We start from the raw sequence: 22,775 nt of genomic DNA on the forward strand, positions 1-22,775 counted from the left end.
TTACAACAAAAATAATTAAATTATTAAATAGGAAAAAAATTTCAAAAAATTTATATGTAACATATATTAAATGTTATCATAACATATAAAATTATTTCTCCATATACTGACAATCAACAAATATCGCTAATGTACTTTTTATCACAAGAATTTGCAAAGCAAGTACTCTTGCAAAAATAATTTCGGTCGGTCGTTCGTAGTCGATTTTTCGTTTTATATGACTTTGTCGGCACTCTAGTAATCACGCATCGGGAGCGCGCCCTTTCATAAAGGGAAACGCAAATTGACATGGCTAAAGAAAGGCGCGCATGTATTACTCCGTTCCTCGCTTCACGTCTTTTACCTTTTCTCCTCTTATCCGTTTTTCTTCTTATAATAACGTACGTATATTTGTCAAATTTGTCGCATCGCTCGCTCGTTCTTCGCAAGAAAGAGATAGAGATAAAGAGAGAGAAAGAGACAGTGACTTATTGTTGTTTTACTGAGAAACTGCTTACCGCCTTGGTGGTCTAACATCGTCAGAGTGTTTGCTCCGATATCCTCGGTCTACGACAGGGTCATCAAGGTGCCACACATTAACGGAAACGAAAGAATCGTTTTTTTTCAGTAGATGGGTGCAAGAATAAACTGCGGAACAAAGTCACAGACAAAAAAGCAACAAAATCGCGCGGGCACGTTTTGTTGGTTCGACGATTCTGCGCAAAAGCAATGTCGTCTATTCTCTAGATAATAGCCCATATGGGATAAATTATCGCAAAAATATTAACTCTCGCGCGTTTATATTTATCATAATTATATCGATAATTGCCTTGTCACCATAAAAAAGAATATCCAGAAAATCGCACTCTTAGACAAAACGTGCCGCACGTAATAAAAAAATTATAACATACTTATTAAACTCAAACAATAATTAATGAAACAGTAATAATAACATAAAAAAATAATAATATAATAATAATATTAAAAATATCAAAAAATAATAAATAATAATAAACGGAACAAAGATCCAGTGGCAGCTTGCGATTATGTCATTAAGGTACATGATCCTAATCGCAATGATGTCAATCATAATCGCTCGCTCACCCTTTACATAAATCAGTTGCAATCGTAGTGCTTAGCGTCACATTCGCAATCATAAATTATTTATCTTTATATTAATAACACGGAAAATTATTTTCCTAAAAAATAAAGAATCTAATGAGAATTATTCAAATAATTTGAGTTTTCGAATCTCGCTCAATTTCAGAATTGTAATTTCAAGAATTATTTGAGTCAAATTAAATTACTATTAAATTATAATTAATTATATTAAATTAAATTGGCCTAATTAATTAAAAAATTTTTAATTAAAAATTTTTTTTCGCGTTATTATCAAGAATACAATTACAACTGATTTCTGCATTTATTGCTTATGTTAGAAATTATAGGCGAAAAAGAAAATAGAGAGATAATAAATAACAGAGAGATGACGGACACGACGTCGACAATATTAAGAATAAAAGAATGACGATTGACGATGAGACGATTTAATGCAGCGTAAATGGGCGGCTCGATAGAGATAAAGCGAACAAGAGACGCCTACCTTCGACGTTTCGGAAAAAAATTTCTCCACGAATAACAAATAGACGTAAAAGTTATTAGACTAAAATCTCTCAAGCTATTCCTCTTATATATTTAATTTCTTAGATAAAATAATTTTTTTCTAAAAAAGCATAAAATGTTTAAAAACAAAAAAGAGATATAATCTGTTATTTAAACTTTACTAAAGAATTTTTGACTCTTTCTAATAAATTTTCAAATAATAATTTTCTAATAAATTTTCTCCTAATATATCTTGATAATATCGGCGATTGATAATTAGTAATAACTAGTAATTAAACAGTGCGGCGATCATCGTCGGTGCGTCTCTTGAACGTCGGGCGTTTTCGTTTTCAGGCGAATTGACGAGAACGATGGCGCGATGAAACGCCATTGACGATGATGACGATGATCACTTAGCGCAGCGGGAACCATATTAATTACTCTTGCCATGCTAATCGGCGATTAGCGCGATTGGCGCGATCGCGCCGAGCGGAGTTTCTTTGCAACGTTTCACTTTCTCGTTCGTTTACTTCGCACCGAGCTCTCGTTTCTCGATTCATCGACATTGTTCGATTTTCATATTTTTATATATATATATATTATTATATATAGCCTTTCCTGATAATATATATACCGCATACGCATACATTTCGGCCAGCGACTCGAAATCAAAGCGGGGACAGTATCTACTTTGGTAAGACGACGGCCGACAGAGAGTAGTTGCACGTTTGATGCACAGATTGCAAAATCAAGGAGAGACGGAAGTAGATAGATAGAAAGAGAGGAGATGACAGAGATGTATATCAGAGATCAGAGGTAAAAGAGGAGAGAAATGAAACAAGTTACGACAGACAAGACAGATATCTACTGTCACAAGCGTTAAGAGTATATGAGATATAGAGTATAAACTCTCTTGAGGTATATGGTATATCTACATTAAATAGACAAATACATGTTGATATATATATATATATATACATATATAGAAAAATATATATATGTATGTAGTTATATGTAAATAATATGTAGACTGAAAGCGCGACACAGCTCTGTAAGCTTCGCGGCTGGGCTACTGGATAGTATTTGTGTATAGTAAAGAGATTAAATATACACAGAATTACAGTAAATCCACAGAATTATATAGCGTGTATCTTGTGAAATTGGGATCGATCGGGCTAATTGCGACACAAGCGCGAAGTCGCGACACTTTCGATGATTAACGAGACAGATGACGAAAGTGATGCTGAAATCAATATCGCTCGTAATCGCTTTATGACGACGGAATCACTTTATAATAGATTAAGCGCTCAATTGATGACTGTAGGCGATGTGCTAGTCGATAATTGTGATGACGATGAGAGATGATAATTTTCTATAATAATATTATCTTATAACCAGCTTTAATACACTAAAATGAATGATCCACGTACATTTTATAGTCTATCAATTTATATATGTTCTGCAATTTTTTTTTTTTTATAAAATCAGCCTTTTTATAAAAAGCCGAATTTTATAAAAACTGTACAACAGGTTTTTTTATAAAAGGCTGAATTTACAAACAAGCGATATATTATACTTAGATGATATTTAGAACGTAATTTTTTTTTTTTTCATTTTTACGCCATCTAAATTTTATAATATATATATATGAATTATATTTTAAATATAATACCATGTATATGTATATAAATCATATATATTTTTTGTTTGTTTATATATTTACAATAATTTAATTTAGATGGCGATAAAATAAATAATTACGTCCTAAATATTACTAAATATATAATAATACATTTGAATATATTTCGGAAACCTTCGCGATATGTCCCAATTAACCCGGTACACATCCGGTATACGAAAGCAGATGCGATAATAGCGTTTGACAGATGAGAGGGCACTTAGCACGCTTCTAAATTTCGCCACATCGGCAAAGAGTGTAAGAAAGGGTCGTGGAGGAAAACCTTGAAGACACGATAAGGGCATTCCCACACGTCACATGCCATTATTGCTGCGATCGCATCCAGCGTGTCGTTTGGATTTAGGACAAAAAGAGATCTACACGAAGAAAGAGACAGAGAAAAAGGGCGAGGCGAAAGGAAGAGGCGAATAAGTGAGTGTAAATGGGTTACACAGAGAGAAAAACGGCGGGATGGGAAGAAAATAAAAACAAAACGATCACGATTGATTACACCATCTGAACAACAGCTGTTAATTGTACACGAGAGCAGTTCGATCTCGTTAAGCGGTTCATACAGCATCCAACAGCTTGCGCGACACATACACACCCACACATACAAAGAAAAAAAATAATAGAGAAGAATTGTTATTTTTATATATAAAAGATATTCAATAAGGGGTAAACAGTCTCAATACGCGAGGAATCTATCTATAGATCGATAAAAAAATGTATATTAATAATAATATAGATATATATATACATTGATAAAAATACGGATAAAGAGAATATATTACAAAATATAATATCTTATAGAGTAATGTTAAAAATATTGATAAAAATTTGGCAAGAAGATTTAATGCAATGTTTATGCAATGGAGCTCATGTTTGTTTATATACAATAAAAATTCGTTCGTTGGATTGTGTACGAGCCGCTTCACGCGTCAACGCTCGCAAATAGCGACAGCGATAGCAACAGCAGCGATGATTGATTTATTGATAAAGGCTCATTTTTACATAATAAATATATTGCGAGCGTAATATGTATATGCTATGAGAATATTCTGTCACGTTATTACAGCAGTATTTGTCTGTGTCAATGGTGAAACGTAAAAATGAGCCTGGTTCACGTCGTGATTGCACGAGCCGCATATTGGATCGTAAAGTGGCGTGCAAATTTTATTTGCGCCGAGAAGCTTGTATAAAATTGAAATAAAAAATGCATCTTTCAGTTTCCTCGCGGATAATGAAAACAGCGAAGAGATTGTACGTGGAAAAAAAGCGCGCATATTATGTAACTTCTGAATTACTTTGTAAAATTATTATTAAAAAGTTTTAATCTCTTGAAAAAAAAAAAAAAATAGAAATTGAAATTGACAGAATTTTAGCAAAATTAGATGGACGAAAATTTTTCACCAACGATCCAAGACGCAGCCATAGTGTGATGGTACCATGATGGTAACGTTAGTAATATCAGCAGAGAGTATCTCAGTGGTGTCAGTGATGACGATGGTGTTGTAATCAGTAGTAATCGTAGTAGATCCGGCACAGTATACAATTTGCGATTGTGCAGTGGCAGTTGGCTGTCGGTCCCCTTAATTAACTTTGCTAATCGGGCGCGATATGATCTTTTCACATCGTCGAATCTCTATCTCTGAGAGAGCGACGATTTCCGCAAATTGTTTCTGCCGCCTCAGCATTTAGGGAATTGAAAGATGAGTAGGATAGAATTAATAGCTCCGATCGAGCTCGTGTCGCGTTAAAAACATGGCATTATGTCATGTTGAACCGTGTCAAAGCGTGTAATTTCATGCGCGTTAAATTAAGCGGTAGATTAATCAATATTTTTATATCCGAGGAGTTGGCTTTTATGTACGAAACGGGAACCAGTGGACTGGAAAATTGGCTTCTAAAGTTCATTCGTCTGACACTTTACGACCGACGGAAAACTCGCGCAATCGCGCACCGCGTCTCTAAAATTATTATCCGCGCAAACGTTGGTCGAATACACAGCGAATATCCGGCGTATATCGTACGACCGTAATTAACACAGTGCGGATTCGCGAGCATATATCCGTAATATCTCGGGCCCCGATAGGACTGAGTGTGTTAATAGAACAATTTCCGTCTCTGGTTAGCAGTTACAACCCGCGAGCGTTTTGAGCGCCGACTTTCGAAATCACTGCGTTAACCCTTTCGGTCGTTTCATCGAGAAATCTCTCGTTGAGATTTATATTAAATATGAAATTTATGTAAAAATTATGTTATTAATAATTTTTCTTTAAATTAAAAATCTTTTTCTACTAACTATATCATGACCGAAAGAGTCAGTGTTTAATCGTTATACCGTAGTGTGTATGTGTATGTGTATGCTTGATTATTAAGACGAGAATAATCACGTAGGCATATTCAAGAGATTTAATGAGTATCTAGAATTATTTCTTGCAAATAGCAAACATAAATTATGTTTAGAATGAAATCTACGGGATGTTCCGCATGACTTCGACATGGAAAAAAGAAAAATGCGAGAATAATCTTTATATTCATTTAATTTATAAGATAAATGTGTTTTTGTAAAAAAAAAAAGATAAAATGTGTAGCCCATAAAAAAAAAATTTTAGAATAAAAATAGAACTTTTAGAGTAAAAATAAATTCTTTTCCTTGAACGTTAAAAATTAATTCTACACTCAGTTAAAAATATATCTATCACATTCAATTTGTGTATAAAAGAGATATAAAAAAACTTGTGTGGAATCATTTATTTTCCCGCAATTTTCTCATCGCGTGACTCTATCGTGTGTATATATATGCGTGTATGTGCGTATTATATGCGTATGAGGGGGGAAAAAGCACTCGCGGGGGTAACGCTTGTGAGTATATAGAGGGGGTGTTAAATCGTAAGAAGTGTGTGCGGTGACTACGAAAACGAGTAATTCTCTTCGTTCCTTCACCCTCCTACCCTCCTACCCTTTTCGGTAATTACTTAATTGCTAACAAGCGGATTCACTCACCTCCCTGGTCGTCGAGTGCGACCAGAGTGCGGATGCCAGCCTCCTTGCTCTACGACAGATAGAGGCAGCACAACACAGACAACCACCACCAGTGTTAGAGAGCGAGAGATAGAGAGAAAGAGAGAGATAGACAGATAGAAAGAAAGAGAGAGTCGTATATCTTTCTTCACTCTTTCTTCATATCCTTCTTTTAGTAAGTATAAAGTAGTAATATTAGTATATATTAGTATAGTATATATAGGTATATATATATATATATATATATATATATATATATATATAGAAAAAGAGAGGTATATATGTAATGGATAAGTCGGTGGTGGGTACTGGGCAAGCAAGACAAGAGGTGGATATTGTGGCCGGATATGTTGAGGTAGTGATGCGCGTACAGAGTGGGACCAGAGTGAGAAGTATTCTTTTTCGGGGCCTTTCTCGTTTTTCTTTTCTTTTCTTTTCTTTTTTTTTTTCACTTTTGTCGTGGTACTTAATCTTTTTTTTCTCATTCTATCACGGACGACGTCGCGGCGCGCCCTCGAGCTCGCCTTACGGCGTACTGTTATATATCGATACCTGCCCGGGACGCAGAGACAGGTGGGCAGAGACGGGCGGGCAAGAGCGATTGTAAAGAAAGTATAGTCCCGACCGGAAGTACCGTCAAACGCGCGATGCGACGGTACGAACGTGTCGGCATGTTGTTGCTTATTGTTGATGTTGTTGTTGTTCCTGATGTTGTATCGGTCTATGGCGATGTTGTTGTTGTTGTTGATGTTGCTGTTGTTCATGTTGTTGTTGTTGTTGTAGATGTTGTTCCTGTTGCTGTAATTGTTGTCGCCATTGTTGTTGTTGTGCGTTTATATATTTTTGTTTTATTTGGCAGATATCTTCCTTCTGACAAAGAACGCGCGTTTTTCAGTCTTTAAGATTTTTTTTTGTTTCTTTCTTTTTTTTTGCGATGTTCTGTGAGTTTCGGCTGGACAATTCTAATCTCTCGATCGTCATCGATCGTCCCTGCGTGCCTCCTCTCCGTCAGAGAAGAGTCCAGGAAGGATCGAATGCGATCGAGCAGATCCACGGCTGCAGTGTTATTTTTCTGAGCGGTAAATGGGAATTTCTTGGACACCCAGTAACGAAAAGAGCGGTATATAGTAGAGTGTGTAAGTAGGTAGGTAGAGGTATATCGCAGGATACAGAAGAGAGTACGCTCCATTGAGTAAGATCCAATGCGCAAAGCAAGTCACACAATGATCCTGCGGGATCCCCTTTGAGTCACGAATGTACCGTAAAATCGATCAAATCAACAAAAAAAAAAAAAATGGAAAAGAACAATTCATCGCCAAATAATTGTATCACTTTGAAATTTACAAAAATTATAGCAATTAAATGTATGTCTGAATTGAAAAAAAGAGAGAATTGAAGATTATAGATGTAAAGCTAAAATAAAATTATAGATATAAAACTAATATAAAATTTAAGAACATAAAGTAGAATCATATGAATATTTATGAACATAATTATAAATTAATAAAATATATAAAATTTAGACCTTTTAACTCTGCGGTCAAATATAATCCTGTTCCTCATAATCGATTTATATCGATATTAATTATTGACATAAGGATTACGATAATGCATATAAAAAGGCCAAAAACCTGATGAAAAATTCTGGAGGCATTTTGAGACTCAAAGGGTTGCAAATACCTGGGTAAATGCAAAGTAAAACACACACGCACACGTAATTGAAGTGGGAGAGGAGAAGGGAGTGTGACGGGCAGCGAATGAGTGAATGCGCAAATGAATGAATGAATGAGCGAATTGAATAAAATGGCTGATGAACCGAGAAGGGAAAAAGGACAAGCAACTATATACGTTTGGTTTCCTTTTTCTTATTTTTAACAGAATCCTGTTTAATTACAGGCCTTATTTGCGCATCACATTTAACGCTAAATGCGAATATGTAATTTGAATTTTTTAACTTGTTAATTAACGCGTCGACATTAAACGCAATTGAGTAAAAAATATATCGAATAAGTAAAACTCGGATAAGTTGCATTTAGGATTAAATAACGCGCTAAATAGAGGCAAGAATATGAAAAAGAATCTGTATATGATCGATAAAATGAGCGATTTATTGGCGATTTATTGGTGACAAAAATTGCGATATGTTTTTGTTCATGTTTTGCTCTTTTCCTCATTCGGTTTGAAATACAAGCGTGCATATTGGTATAAAAAATATATACATATAATTGTTGGAAGTGCATAAGATTTTGAGAGGAAAGGTGAAGAGTGATAGTCGATAGTGACGAGCATGTAAAATGTAGATAATCACGATCGATAAAATTTAGATAAGGTTTGAACAATATGAGAATAAATAGAAAAATAAATAAATGTAAAGAAAGTATTTTTTGTTTTTATTTAAAATATTTAATTCTTTGCACTAAAATGTGTTATATTAAAGAATGTTAAATATAAGTATCAAAATTCTACAATATGTTGGATATTAAATCATTTCTATTAATTGATTAGAGTGATGTAAATAACAAAGCGACATAACACATATTAAAATACAAAGAATTAAATATATTTTTCGAATATTTTCTTTAAGTATACAAATATCGTATGCAGGATGTCCTAGAAAGAGATAGAGATGATAATTGTAATACTTTATTTTTCATATAAATCGAATTAGTCTTTCCTTAACAAAGATTTTATAAAAAATAATTAATAAATAATTAAAAATAAAATAACATTAAGATTCAAGAAAATATCTTAATTCTAACAATGCAATTTTTTCTCACATAATATGATAGAATAAAGTAAATGAATAAAACTATAATCATAGTTCATGTTAATAACTAATCTCTTTAAGTCTATATTTTACAAATCAATTATTAGTTTTTATTAAATCATTTATTTATCTTTTTCTTGAAAGAATGTCAGGATTATTACAATTGACTATTACAAATTGTTGCAAAGTAGAATAAAGTTCTCACCAAGAAAAGATCAATCCTCCGTTTTCTTTGCAAAATGGATTTTTTGTGGACAACCTGTATACGTGTGTGTATATATTTATATGTATATATGTATCTCGATGAAAAATACATTCGTTTTGTATAAGAGCGTGAACTGATGTGCACTGAGTATTGATTATACTGAGCTTTGATGAGATCGCTTCTAAAAAGAGCGAATAAGATGCACTGAAGAAGGAAAGTGGATAGTGGCTTGCAGAGAGGGAAAAGGCGAACACACACAAACAGCCAGGCAGCCAAAGCGAGCAGGCAACAAGATTTCGTCAATCGAAAGGCAAACGAATGATAATGATAATATCGGATATATTCAGGAACGTTTCTTATATTTTGTTGTAGTTTTGTTAAAATAACACGCTATGCTTCTCTTAAGCACGCGATAAAATTTCACTAAATTTATTAAGATCATTAAGCTTGCATTTAATAAAAAAATTATTTAATAAAATCTCAAACTTTAAAAAATTTTATTGTAAAGAAATGCGAGAAAAATTTCATTTAGATCAGCAGTTTTTTTTTTTAATTATAAAAAAAATTCTTTTAAATTATAAAAAAAAAGAAAAAGATAAAATTATCGTATTTTCCAAAGATCTAGAAGATTAGTTTCTTTATTTTTACATTTTAACATTATAATTGCCGATAAAATGATCTATCTGCAATTTTCATTTTATTCTTCACGTCCTACTTTTTTAAGTTACGCTTTTATTTAAAAAATGGCAATTATAATACCACTTTTATCGCTTTAAATTCTGACTTCTGTGAAAGGCAATCGAACAATACAAAGTTCAAAAGATTAATTATTATCTGTCACATATACTTCTTCTAGATTCTTGTTGTTCATAACAAATAACTGTGGCTGCAATGCAGTAAACTCGAACCGGTCGCCGGTTGCTTTTTCGATTTACGAAATCTCGTGAAAAGCAGGCAGAGGCAATCGAAGCAGGCAAATGTAGAAATCGCGGATTTCAAGGCAAGCGGAGATCACACACGGGCACACACCGCGCACACGTATACAAAGACACAAGTAAGTAACATCCACAGCAACGGACACAATATCAAGAGATAGCAGCAACAGCAGCTTTGCTTTACATATATACTGACGCAGCTTCCCTCCATCTTTCCTCTTTTCCCATTCTTTTTTTCCTTTTCGTTTTTCTCTCTTTTCGCATTTGTCATTTTTCTATTTCCAGGCGTCTCTCCGCCCCTCGTTTCGGCAGGCGATATTCCTTGGATGGCCCTCTTCTTTAGCGAGGGTGCGAACCCTTCTCTCTCGATTCGATCGTGAAAAGCACTTTACCGCGAAATTGATTTACACTTTAACCCTTTGCGTTCCTTTCGCATCACATTTTTAATAAAATCACATTTTTAATAAAAATATTCTTTCGAACATATTGGAGGAAAAGGACCATAATTTATAAATAATACTCTTTTTTGATCATTATGTATATTCTAGGATCTCTGATCTTGATTTCAATATCAGCATTGAACTAATGAAAAAGAAAACTTTTCTAAATTCTTCACAGAATAAAAAAATACACAATATTTTTCACAATCATCTTTGGCCTTATGATTTATGTGAATAATTTCGTATAAATACATGTTCGTTTATCTTTACATAAACAATCTTTTTCTAAAGCAGGCAAGAGCGTAATTTAATTCGCAAAATGAGAAAACATGGTCTTCTAAAAGGATTACGTAAGAGCGTAATTTAATTCGGAATAATTAGAAAGAAAAACATTGCCTTCTAAGCATGCTTACTTTTACAAGAAACTACTGAAGTGCAAAGGGTTAAAGGACGAACAGACAAAAAGTTGCGATTTTTATTCGCAAAAGAGAATTCTATTTTTTGCTTTTCCTTTTTCTGTCACACACGAGCAGTCGAATTCTCTTCCCTTTGCTCGCGAACTTCGACGCTCGTCTCGTCGAATATAATTCGCGTGCTGCGCTGGTATAACAATCATTACGGATACAATATGATGCATACAATCACCGAGAGTGATCATTATTCAGAACACGGTTCGATGCGACACGAGTGTATCTCGAATCCTCGTGTACGTTACAATTTATTTTCGAAAACAAGCCTAAAAAATTTCCCGATCGTTGCATCGATCGTTGAACCATGACATTTATATTTTCCCGACAAAACGGGTATGCATATATATATAATAAGGCTATTGGTATGTGCTGATTAAAAAAAAAAAAAAAATACATATACAAGAAAAAGGAAAGGATTCGCAGATATTAGTATTAGAAGAAAAGGTAGGGAGAAACGTACGCTTAAGTCACCTGCGTCGACGGTGCGTAAGCATAATTGCGTGACGAAAGTCTCAAAAAACTTTCTCGTAATCATAATAAATACTATCTTTAACAATATTAATACATATCACATATCCGCCTAGTATTATTCGATAATTATTATTATTAATAACCATTGTTCGTTCTTAATTAATTATTGCTATATCATATGTAATTGAAAATTTAGTGCACACTGCTCCCCCCCCCTCCCTCTCTATAGTCTTCCTATAATATTATATGTAAAATGATATTAGCACTAATTGACAATTATCTCGTGTTAATGCTCCGGGATCAATATAAATATAAGGGTCTATCGGTAAATAATGATGGATTAAATTGAAAACATTTGTGGCGGAAAATTGTCGCACAATAAGATGCATTCGCCGCTTAATTTGTGAGAGTAAATTTGCTAATTAACAAACAATCAACCAAAATTAATAAGGAGCAAAGATATGATAAATCTGATCTTTTCAAGCAACATGCATTATATAAAGTTATGATTTCAATATATACAAATTTCATAGACAAAATATGAAAAAAAAAAACATAAAATATAAATATTTAAAAAAAGTATTGAATTAAAAAAAATAAAACTCCGTATTTTTTTTTTGCACGCCGATATAAATAGTTAAATAGAGATAAAAATTCCTTCCTTATTCATTTCGTTTATTAAAATATCTCCCTTCGCTAAAATAAAATTTTTTCTCCAAGAGATATTTCGTTCAAAGAAAATCAATCGCTCGGAAAAGGGCGAAATATACAAGCGTACAAGTCAAGTAAAAATCGATAAAAAAAAGCGTCGCTCACACACCGTCGCGTAGGAAGTTTGCGCTACAAAGATCATAAAAGAGATGCGGGCGTATCGCGAATTGATCAGCGTCCGATAAAACAAGAAAGTTGACGATCGAGCCACACAAGAAAGAGAGATAAAAAAGCGAACGAGATCGATCGCCGTCGCCACTTTCGACGCACGTAATACTCTCGCATGTCTCGCGTTCAATTTTCTCGGGGATTTTCGTCATCGTGCCGCCGAGAAAATAAAAGATACATAGTCAAGCAAGCAACCTCCGAGAACCGTTTTCCCTTGGACGTCTGCGACTTGACGATTTGTTGTCCCTGGTCACGATCGAGAGTGCGATCACTTATCACGCGCGACGTGACAATGATAACGCATGTGGGTGTGTGTACGTACGCTTCTCTCGGCCGGTGATGATTCGAGGGACGTCCCCGGTGCTCGGAAGAATGCGACACGTGCTTATTAGTGCAGCCACAGGTAGATAAGTAGCAGCGAGAAAGACTGAAATGAAACGACGCAAGGACCTCGGCGGATCATATTTTCGAATGAGAATATTTGAGCGATACGATTCTGCTTTTGTCTCGCGACATTATTTTTGTAAGTACTTCATAAAAACGAATGCAAAGTTACAATAAATTTACTTTTGCGCAATTTACGCAATATTACGTAATCGTTAAAAATATAAAACGTTTTAATTGAAAAGGATTATATATCTTTTGAACCGTACACAAATTCGATCAAATTTATTATAGAAATATTAAATTTATATCAATAACGCAAGGTATATAAAATCGCGTAAAATACGATATTAATTAATAAATTCGTGAAACAGGTTTATATTTCAAAAATATTACAACAATTAAACAGCAATTATTCAACACTTTTCTTATGTCTCAAAATTCGAAACATAATTGCAGTACCAGCAGTTGTGTCGTAACAATAATAATTGCAAGAACAATGATAAGATTGATTGTTAGATATGATAAGCCAGTTTGGCGGCTCAGATCGCAGAAGCCAGTTGCGTGCATTCCTTCGACAAGTACAGTAAGTTAAAAGTAGTAGAAGAGAGTAAACATCATCGTGTTATGTGTGTGTGTATGTGCGTACGCACATACACACATACATATATACACATAAAACAGTTACACAAAACCGCATATATTCGTATAGATGTATACACGCGCACACACATATATATATGTATCGAGAATAGATATAGTAGATATCGAAGGTAACGAGCATAGACAGCGAATAATTATGCATGGAAAGGCAGGTAGATACTTTTTCACGGTCGTGGCACGCGCGAACGTACACAATACCATAAAATACACGCAAGCAAAGGAGAATGTTATTAAATCAATACATAGTGTGTAAGTTAGAAAAGTAATCGTATATGTCATCACTTCCAAATAATAATATAAAAGTCGAAAACTGTCATTTAACTCATCTGTCAAATCAAATTCTTCGTTATCTCGAAAAATTCAATAAGACATTTTTTTCTTAATTTCTTCAAGATTATTTTTTTCTAGCACATCCGATATATAAATCTCCAAAGTTATCGAATATTTTTCCGAGCAGTTTCTTTGATAAATTAAGCGTGGACTTTTTCTCAAGAAAATTCTGATTATAAATATCTAATTTGAAGAGAAGTGCAAAAATTTTAAATCTCGAGCGAAGTTTTCGCTAAAATTAAATCTGCTTATGTTTAATTATAAAATATTTTAGTTTCTTTTCTGGTTTTCTCTATTTCTTTTCACCGTTAAGGCATAACCATAAACAAATTTATCATATTTAAGAAAAGTATTCAATTTTGCATTTCTTGAAAAAAAGTGCAACAATTTTAGAATTATTTTAATAATATGAATTTAATCATAAATATTTCCAAAAAAATAGTAACATTTTTTTTGTATTTTTCTTCAAATTTATTATAGTATTTGTTAAATAGTATAAATATTGTATAAAATATTATATAAAATTTTAGTCTAATGAAAAATGTCTTTACATTAATAAATATATGTATATATATATATATATATATATATATTTTACTAATAAAAAAATGATACATTTTAAATAAAGTGCATAATCTTCATCACTTCTTTTCCTTTTTCTTTTTTTTTTTGTGTACGTTCGCAACGTGCCTCGCCGTCTCTCGGAGCACGTCGATGCGTCGTCTTACAAATTCGCGCGATCGATCTGTTCTCCTTCGATCGATTCTTCTACTTTTCCTTTCTCCTTTCTTTTTTATTTGTTTCTCCCGATTCTCCACAAAATCGCAGGCCCAGGGATTTGTTGCCCCCTCCCTCCCTGCCGGGGAGATGAGCTCTCTCCGCTCGCGAGGCGCGCAAAGTAAATCCTCTCTATACCCGTTTCTTGACAAGCTCGGATCCACAACACGTTCTCGAAATCGTCGCCTCCGTATAGCACCAGAGCTGGATAAAATACTACTTCGAAAAAACGCATGTCGCGTCTTCGACATCCAACACATACAACTTCCCTTTTCCCTGTATGGTCCCCACGAAGCTTTTTCTCTCCTCGACCCCCTCCCCTTGCGACTTGGACTCCACAAGAGTGTATCTCGTCGGCGTGAATTTCGCAAAAGCGGAATCGGCGCGCCCGCAAGAACAATGTTCAACCGGTCAAGCGGCGCTATTAATGAAATATTGTAGCGGAGTTGTAATGTTTAAAAAAATGAGACTTCAAGAGAATACGAGATCTCGCAGTCGAATAAATTAAAAAACAATGATCTCTTCAAAACTCTTGCAAACTTAATTATACCGAGAGCATGTCTAGTCAATGTTTCTACATATTAAGTTAGATCGCTTTCGATCTTCGTACCTGTCTGTCTACTTTCACGATATACCACTCATTGTCAGTTCTCGATAGCGCGAATCTCTGGGGGATCAAATCGAGTGGATCGAGAGATCCGCCACTTGACCGGTTAACGGATCGAAATAGTACTTTGCCCACCTCTCTCTGGCGCGAACTCCTTTCCTCCTTGCTGCCATTTTCTTATTTTTTTCTTTCTGTTTTCTAGCAGTTCCAAGGTAGAACTTGGAGCGAGCAGTGGCGTCTTGCCGTCTTGCCGCAGTAGCGCGCAACGATTCGTCGATGAAAATCGTTCCTAGTTTACGAGACAGACGGAGGGGAGAGATTCGGGATTCGAAGAGTCTGAGGAATTGAATGGGGATCTAAACGGAGGTTCTCACGGGAGGGCTGCTACATGGGATTCGGATAACGAGAAAGAGGTGTTGGTGCACCGACGCGGGATCTCGAGGACGATCGAGAGAGGATCAAGGGGTCGATGCGCAAATTAAGGAGGAACTAATAATGAAAGGGACAAACTCACCTCCTCGCATAGCGCCAGCATACGCCTCGTGCTCTCCAGAGACTGAAACAGAAGTCGATCATGCCGATTATAAATCAATTCTCGTTGTTTGTGCCGCGGGCTAATCAAAATTTTTTTTTCCAAAAAGATCATATTTTTCGTGAATTATATTTTCAGCGTATTATTTTCCATAAACAAAAAAATTGCTTAAAAATATAATCTTTTCAATATTGGCAGTCTCGCGCTTTTTGGAAATATGATTTTTTGGAAAAAACTAATTTCATTAATCAATATGTTTAACGTTCTCAAGAATTTTCAAAGATTTTTTTAGTATCCCTTCTCGCTTTCTTAAAATAATTAATCCAGCGAGAGCACATGTTGATGCAAAAAATATATAGGACGTGACATGAAACTTTGTCAATAAATTAATTGTATTTTCTTTTTATCTAAGATTATTATAAATAAATAAATATTATATTCAAAAGATATTTTTTTTAAATTTCTTTGAAAATTATAGCAGATATTTCAAGTATTGCGACAAAAAAAAAACCTTACGCCGATTTTCGTGTTTCCAATGTCGCGAATAAACCGAAATCCGAAGCCTCGAAAACAGAATTTGGCGAAATCGCATCGATTTTAATCGCTGCATCATAAATCCTCGTGGCTGTCACGACATCACATCGCGCACACACACGTGTTTGTGTGTGTGTGTGTGTGTGTATATCACTCACCTCATCCGTGACTTGACCGGCCTTGAGCTGTAACTCCTGCAGTTCGGTGCGGGGTGGGCCGCCCTCGGCCGCACCCGCCGCTGACGTCGGTGCAGGCATCGCCGGCTGGTGGTCGGGTGCCTGACGGGACTAGATATCGGGCGACAGCCTTCCTCTTCCTCGACAAGGGCCTTGTCTTCCCACCTCCTAGCTCTCTCGGGGACACCGGTGACGATGTGACGCTTCCTAGTGTCGCTAGATTAATCAATCGGCGCAACCTGCAACATGCAACCAACGCAAACGCGAGATCAGATCAAACGGTTCCACCAACAGATAGAAGAGAGAGGAAAAAAAATGTGTGATTGTCACTTCTGAACAAGTATCCCTACGTGAATATGCGCACGCTGGAAAACGTCGAAAACCTGACGGAAACGAAGATCTTGCTGCCGTCCTCGTGGAGTTGGAGAAACCACCCTCTCCCCTCTCGAGAACGACGAGGAGCAGAGTGGGAGTATACCAATCAACGTCGCGACAATCGTGTACGAGAAACTTCTTCTTCGGCACGATGGCGAACGGTGACGAGGCACAATAGAGTACCACCGAGAATGACCCGATCGCGGTCCACGAATCCCTCGTTCGGGACCACCAAAAGCTTCGAGAAAGATTACTTTCACGAGGTAGCAGGGCAGCAATCGACGACGACGATGCCGGGGAAGAGACTTCACGGAATTCCGCGGGCGGATTCGCAGCCGCGCCGCGGTGTGCCGGCCGTCGAGGCGAATGTGTTTATGGGTGATCGCGCGCACACATATACATGAACGACGGGGCGGAAAATCAATACCCCCGACCGACCGACCGACCGACCGACCCACCGACGATGGCGTCGCGACGCGCAGACGCGACGCGACATCTTCGTCACCGTCGTCGTTACGTTTCCATCCATCCTCTCCTACACGGCTCTCTCAACATCGACGTGGCTGGCGCGATCGGGATAAACGATCAGCTGGTCGGTCGGCTCGGAACTGGGTGCGGGCAGGTCAAGAAACAGAGACGAGTTCGCCTCCGCGGTTATCGTGTTGAAGCAATACAGAAGGCATTTATAATGAGATTTTTTTAGATAAAGAAATCTAAGAATCGAGGAATGGATAAGCGCGTTTCTGATATTTTTTCAAACAGAGAAAAGAATGTTGAATGTTAAATTATTAAATAACTCGAATGTATCTTCAGAGAATATATGTATTTTCTTTTTCTTTTTTTAATATTTCTTTCGATTTCTGATATCCACTATAATAATAGAATGATAAGGAAATCAATTTTATAATTTCTGAATATTTGCATCACTTTTTAATAAAGATGCAAATAGCAAAAAAGACAATTTTTATAAATTTAAATTGAGTTCTATTGAAACATAATTAAAAAATTTTTTTAAAAATTATTAAAAAAAAAATTTTTTAAGAAATCAAAGTTATTGGAAATATCATAAAATATATAAAATTTCTGACCCCGTTTTTGCATCAAGAATTAAAAAAAAAAAAAAGAATTTAAAGAATTTAAAAAATTCTGTGATTGGAGACAATTATATAGACGATTAAATAATATTAAAACATTGAACAATTAACCCGGATACACAAAATAGAATCACAATCAGCAATCTCGAGATTCTGCGAATATGAAGAAGACAAAAAAAATTATTTTCGTTCACGAAAGGAAAACATCGCCGAGAACGACGATGTAAGACAAAAATAATGGCGGTCCGTCCCTAATTACACGCTCCATTAGTATTAGTATACCAGTGTAACGGCATGATTCATTCGCCGGTTCCGTCCTTGCCCTCGAGGAAGGAAGTTGGCAAGCTTCCAGGGTGAAAGGTATCCCGGCGTGCCACCACGGTTTGTATGGCGAGTTGCTTCAAGATCACGGACAACGCAATCGGGATCCGGATGTGACCGTTTCGTCGTCGATAAAGCCGTCTAGAGAAGCGCATGCGATCTCTAGACTCGGTGAACTCGGCTTATTTTTACGAGGAAATTTCGCAAAAATAAAAGAAAACAAGAAACTAATCTTTTATTTCAAAATTGTTTTCAATTTTTTTCCACAACATTTCATCTATATGTATATGTTCCCTTTGACATAAATTATGGTAGATAAACAAACGCGGCTATAACAAACAAAATCGACAAGTCTCTCTGTGATTCTTTCGTACAACTCGCGAGAAAAAAAATTATTTTTTCTCTCATTTTACAACCCTACGATCTTTTCTCGATGAGGCAATTCTATCTACGAGTTACGCATAATTGGTGCATAAGTCGTGACGTCACGAATGACGATGACATTAGTCACACAGGTAACGTAATCGCCCACGATATCCTCGCCTGAATGTTTGCAAAATACGCAAGCAAGAGAAGTGGCATAGGATATGTGTACGTTAAATGACAAGTGTATGCGGTCGATTGTGCCGCAGCATGCTACGACGATGCGGTGATCTGATTTTCTTCCCCCCTCTCTCTCTCTCTCTCTCTTTTCCTCTCTTTCTCTCTCTTTTTCTTTCACTTTTGCATCATTTCGCAGCTTTTTGCTACTTAAGAGAGGAGTGAATATCGCTAAATGCATAAGTAAAGATTCGCAATAAAACGAAAAAGGAAAAGAGTTTCCATTTGTGGCTTGATTTTTTAAATTTCTCATGCGGAAAAAATAAATAAAAAAGTAAAGTTTTATGAAAAAAACAGAGTCAACATAGAAAATGTCCGTCGCTATACATATTGTTACAAGATAAGCTGTTACAGTTTATTCTGTTAAAATTTTAAGAAGATCAGTTTTATTGTCAAATTAAAATTATGTAAATGAAAAACACGAGATATATATTACAAAAAGCATATAAAAAAATATATAAATTTGATTATTAAAAAAAGATTCGCATTGCAACGAGATCTGGTGCTCATAATAAAAACATGGATCCGTCATGCAATTGTAAGCAATGATAAAAAGAACAAACGAGACTTTCCGCAAATTCTTTCTCTCGAAAGGCTCATGAAGTATTACAGAAGTATATAAAACGCGTTCTTATGAAAGATGCCTGCGCGCGATCACTATAAGACTTTTTTAAATCTTTTCCGCATCAGTTGACAAGAGCGATGAAAGTTTACATTTACAGTGCGTCTGCGCATTATATACATGTATACATCTTTTCTATTGCGCAATATTACTAAAGACAAAATTGCGATCAAAGCAGCAACGTGTATTTTGACACGTGCTATTGATTTCTATCTGGGTATAAAGAATTATATGTTGTTCCGCACGGTTTATGTGCTATTTTAACTTTAAACTACCACGATATTATCAAATATGATTGAATCAAATTTAGTGCAAAATAAAACTGCAAAGTAAAACAAACAAGCCATATTATTAATTTTATCATTCGATCTACGAAACGTAGTCTTGATATTTTGATCTTTAATATATTGTTTAATATTTAATCGTAAAACTCATTGACTATCGTTGCGATCTCTCTTTTTAACAATAAACATGAGAAATTTGCAGAACGTCTCGTGCAATAAAAATAAATAAATAAAATATCAAAAATTATGTCGAGAATAACGGAAAATGCAATAAAGAATTTATGTAAGGAAAATTCGAATAAAATTACAATAATTATATTCGCGACACCTCAGCTACCTTTGTCTACACAATAGCTTGTGACTCTTACGCGTAATGATGATATGTCGAAAGTGTTGCACAACTTTCGATGCCGGAATAGATATGGGAACATCGCTATAAATACAAGGGTTAAGGATGGGAAAATCAATATTTTTATATCCATTCATGTGCACGTGAGTCACTCGCATTCACATTATCCGTATAAGGGCAACACGCGCGACATAAACATTGGAAAAAAAAGGTAATCACAATCGGTTTTCAGATGTAACACAATAACATTCAAAATATACAAATATTTTAAACGCGTCACCAACACACCGACACGTACACTTTCTTCGGTTTTTGACCGTTATCTCACGCACGAGAAAAAAACAGCTAGCAAAAAAAAAAAATACATATAAAGATACGTACAATTTTTCTTGTAGAAGAGAGTGTTACAATATTTAAGAAAATTAATTTATATTAATACAAGCAAAATTCAATCCCGTTTAATCTTAATATTCTGTAATCTGGATTAAAAATAAATGTAATTTACCAAATGTTTCATATACATATAACAATATTCTAATTGCTTCATATACGCATAAAGACATTACAAATTATTTTTATCTTTATTTTAATTTTTATCTTTAATTATACATGTTTATTCTAAAAGCTTTCCCAGATTTTTTAATTTAAAAAGGTGATTATAAGCAGCCGCGCTTATAAATAAGCTGCATCTAATTAAAATAAGAATAATTCAATTTCTCAAAACTGTGATGAAATTTACCAACGGTTACTAAAGAGCTAAAGATAAGATAAATTTTATAAACGATAATTAAGGATAGTTAGCTATTTTAAAATTAAAATTTATTAATTTTAAAAAATACAGCTATATAAAAAAATATAATATAATATTAATAATTAAATATCTATATATATTTATTTATACAAATATATGAAACATGATTCAAACAAGATTCATCTTTACGACTTCGAATTAATTAATCCCTCCAACGAATCATAAAAGTGATAATAAATGTCAGAAAAACTGAATGAAATGTCAGAACACGCGATAAATGTCAAATGTGATCGAACTCGACCTGCAGGTTGCATCTCGTGACGCACCTCTCGATAAATAAAGAAAAAAGCATATTATAAGGCTAAGTACTAACTTTCGAAAGATTTGCAAACATCAAACTTAATAATTTAAAAGAAACTAACTTTGAAAAAATCAAATATTATATACAAATTAAATTTTTTTTTTTTAAATTGATCCAAATTTGCCTTTAATTTTTTTATAACATATATTGTACAAATACAATTTAAAAAATATAATCAGTGTTTATTCATTCCCTTACAGCAAACTCTAAATGTCAAATAAATTCTAAATATAAATTTTTAGAAACTAGAAAATATTTAATTCATTACGTGCAACGTTAATCATTTAATTATCCGGTAATTGATAATTATTCGATTAAGTGAAATCAAATTTAATTCCGATATCTCGAACGGAAATTCCAATCGGAAAATTGAGTGGTATGTCTGCCGCACGTACAGGATATCCCAATATTTTTGAATTTACAATGACAGATTCTTATGAATCTAGAATTGATTTAATTGGGCGCAAGCGGAAATTTGTTGAAAAAATTAATGATGAATATATTATGTTTAGAAAAATAAGTTTTGAAAATAAGATTAACTGTCTATGTGAGTAAATGATGAAATCCTTATTTTCATCAAGACAAGAATCAGATAAATTCTATTTTAAGAAATTGAAAAATTAAATCTTAATCAGGAATTAAAAAATTCAAAAACAATAGAAAAAGAGACGACTTTTTCGATTAAACTCTCGCCAAACAAAGATAAATTCCAAAGTCAATAAAAAAAAATCTTTCAAGAATAATACAGTGAGATTTTAGGATTACGTATTTATATTTGTAATCTTTGAACCTCTTCATAGATCCCCTAAAAAAAACCTCTCGCGAGTTTTTTCATCCCCGGATTATATACAGTGACTTTGAATACTCGGAAAATTCCATTTTTTTTTCTCCTCATTGCACGATCGAATTTCTTTATTTGTGCCGTATCGCGTATTATTCCGATCGCAAAAATGTTCAAAAACATGACTAAACTTTATTTTTACCGTACGTTATCGATCTTTCTATAATCGCCCCACCAAAATCGGAATCTCCCGGAATCTCCGGGCCAGCAGAAACACGGATAATCGTGCGCGTATATCACGCTCTACATATACAGCCGAATGAACTTATCCGCATACATGAAAAACGCACGTTCTCGAGAGAAACGTGTCGTTAATCACGGGCGCTCCGCGCCGAAGCTGAATACACTCACTAACCTTGAAGCGGATCGATAAGCGGAGCCTTGTATCTGTCGGCGACGAGCGCTGTAGGCAACCGGCTATCACTGACAGACACCGACGACGATGCTGTGCATAGAAAGAAAGACGACCGGACGATCACTTTCCACTCACCATCCGTCACGTTACTCGTTCGAACCGCGAATGAGCGCAGCGAAATGCGGAGCGAGCGGCGCAGCGGCGCGGCGTCACGTGATCTCCGCCATCAATGGCGCGGACCAATGAGACATCGTTGCGTGAATACCGGAGAGGAAAGGGGAAGCCATTACTGCACGCGGGAAACGGGATATTTCGAACATAAATTGAACTTTCTAATCACTTCACTTTCTGCATTTTAGGAAATCG

The 22,775-nt window shown here is 35.0% G+C and overlaps 1 protein-coding gene across 4 annotated transcripts in view; it reads right to left on the minus strand.

The window, feature by feature from the left end:
* LOC126855924 (synaptosomal-associated protein 25) overlaps positions 1 to 22,775 on the minus strand; it is a 37,064-nt gene that overhangs the window by 13,330 nt on the left and 959 nt on the right. The window contains exons 1-4 of one of the 4 annotated variants that reach the window (XM_050604008.1): positions 22,410 to 22,587; positions 16,439 to 16,695; positions 15,729 to 15,770; positions 6,269 to 6,317 (exon numbers count right to left, since the gene is read on the minus strand). In XM_050604008.1, coding sequence (XP_050459965.1) covers positions 6,269 to 6,317; positions 15,729 to 15,770; positions 16,439 to 16,537 — 190 coding nt within the window. In that variant the 5' untranslated portion in view covers positions 16,538 to 16,695; positions 22,410 to 22,587. Of the gene's footprint in view, positions 1 to 497; positions 547 to 6,268; positions 6,318 to 15,728; positions 15,771 to 16,438; positions 16,696 to 16,806; positions 17,095 to 22,409; positions 22,588 to 22,775 lie in introns of those variants that run through there. The other 3 variants (XM_050604007.1, XM_050604010.1, XM_050604009.1) reach the window with 3 other exon arrangements.

Source organism: Cataglyphis hispanica, chromosome 17 (assembly GCF_021464435.1).
Source record: "Cataglyphis hispanica isolate Lineage 1 chromosome 17, ULB_Chis1_1.0, whole genome shotgun sequence".
NCBI classification, from domain to species: Eukaryota; Metazoa; Arthropoda; class Insecta; order Hymenoptera; family Formicidae; genus Cataglyphis; species Cataglyphis hispanica.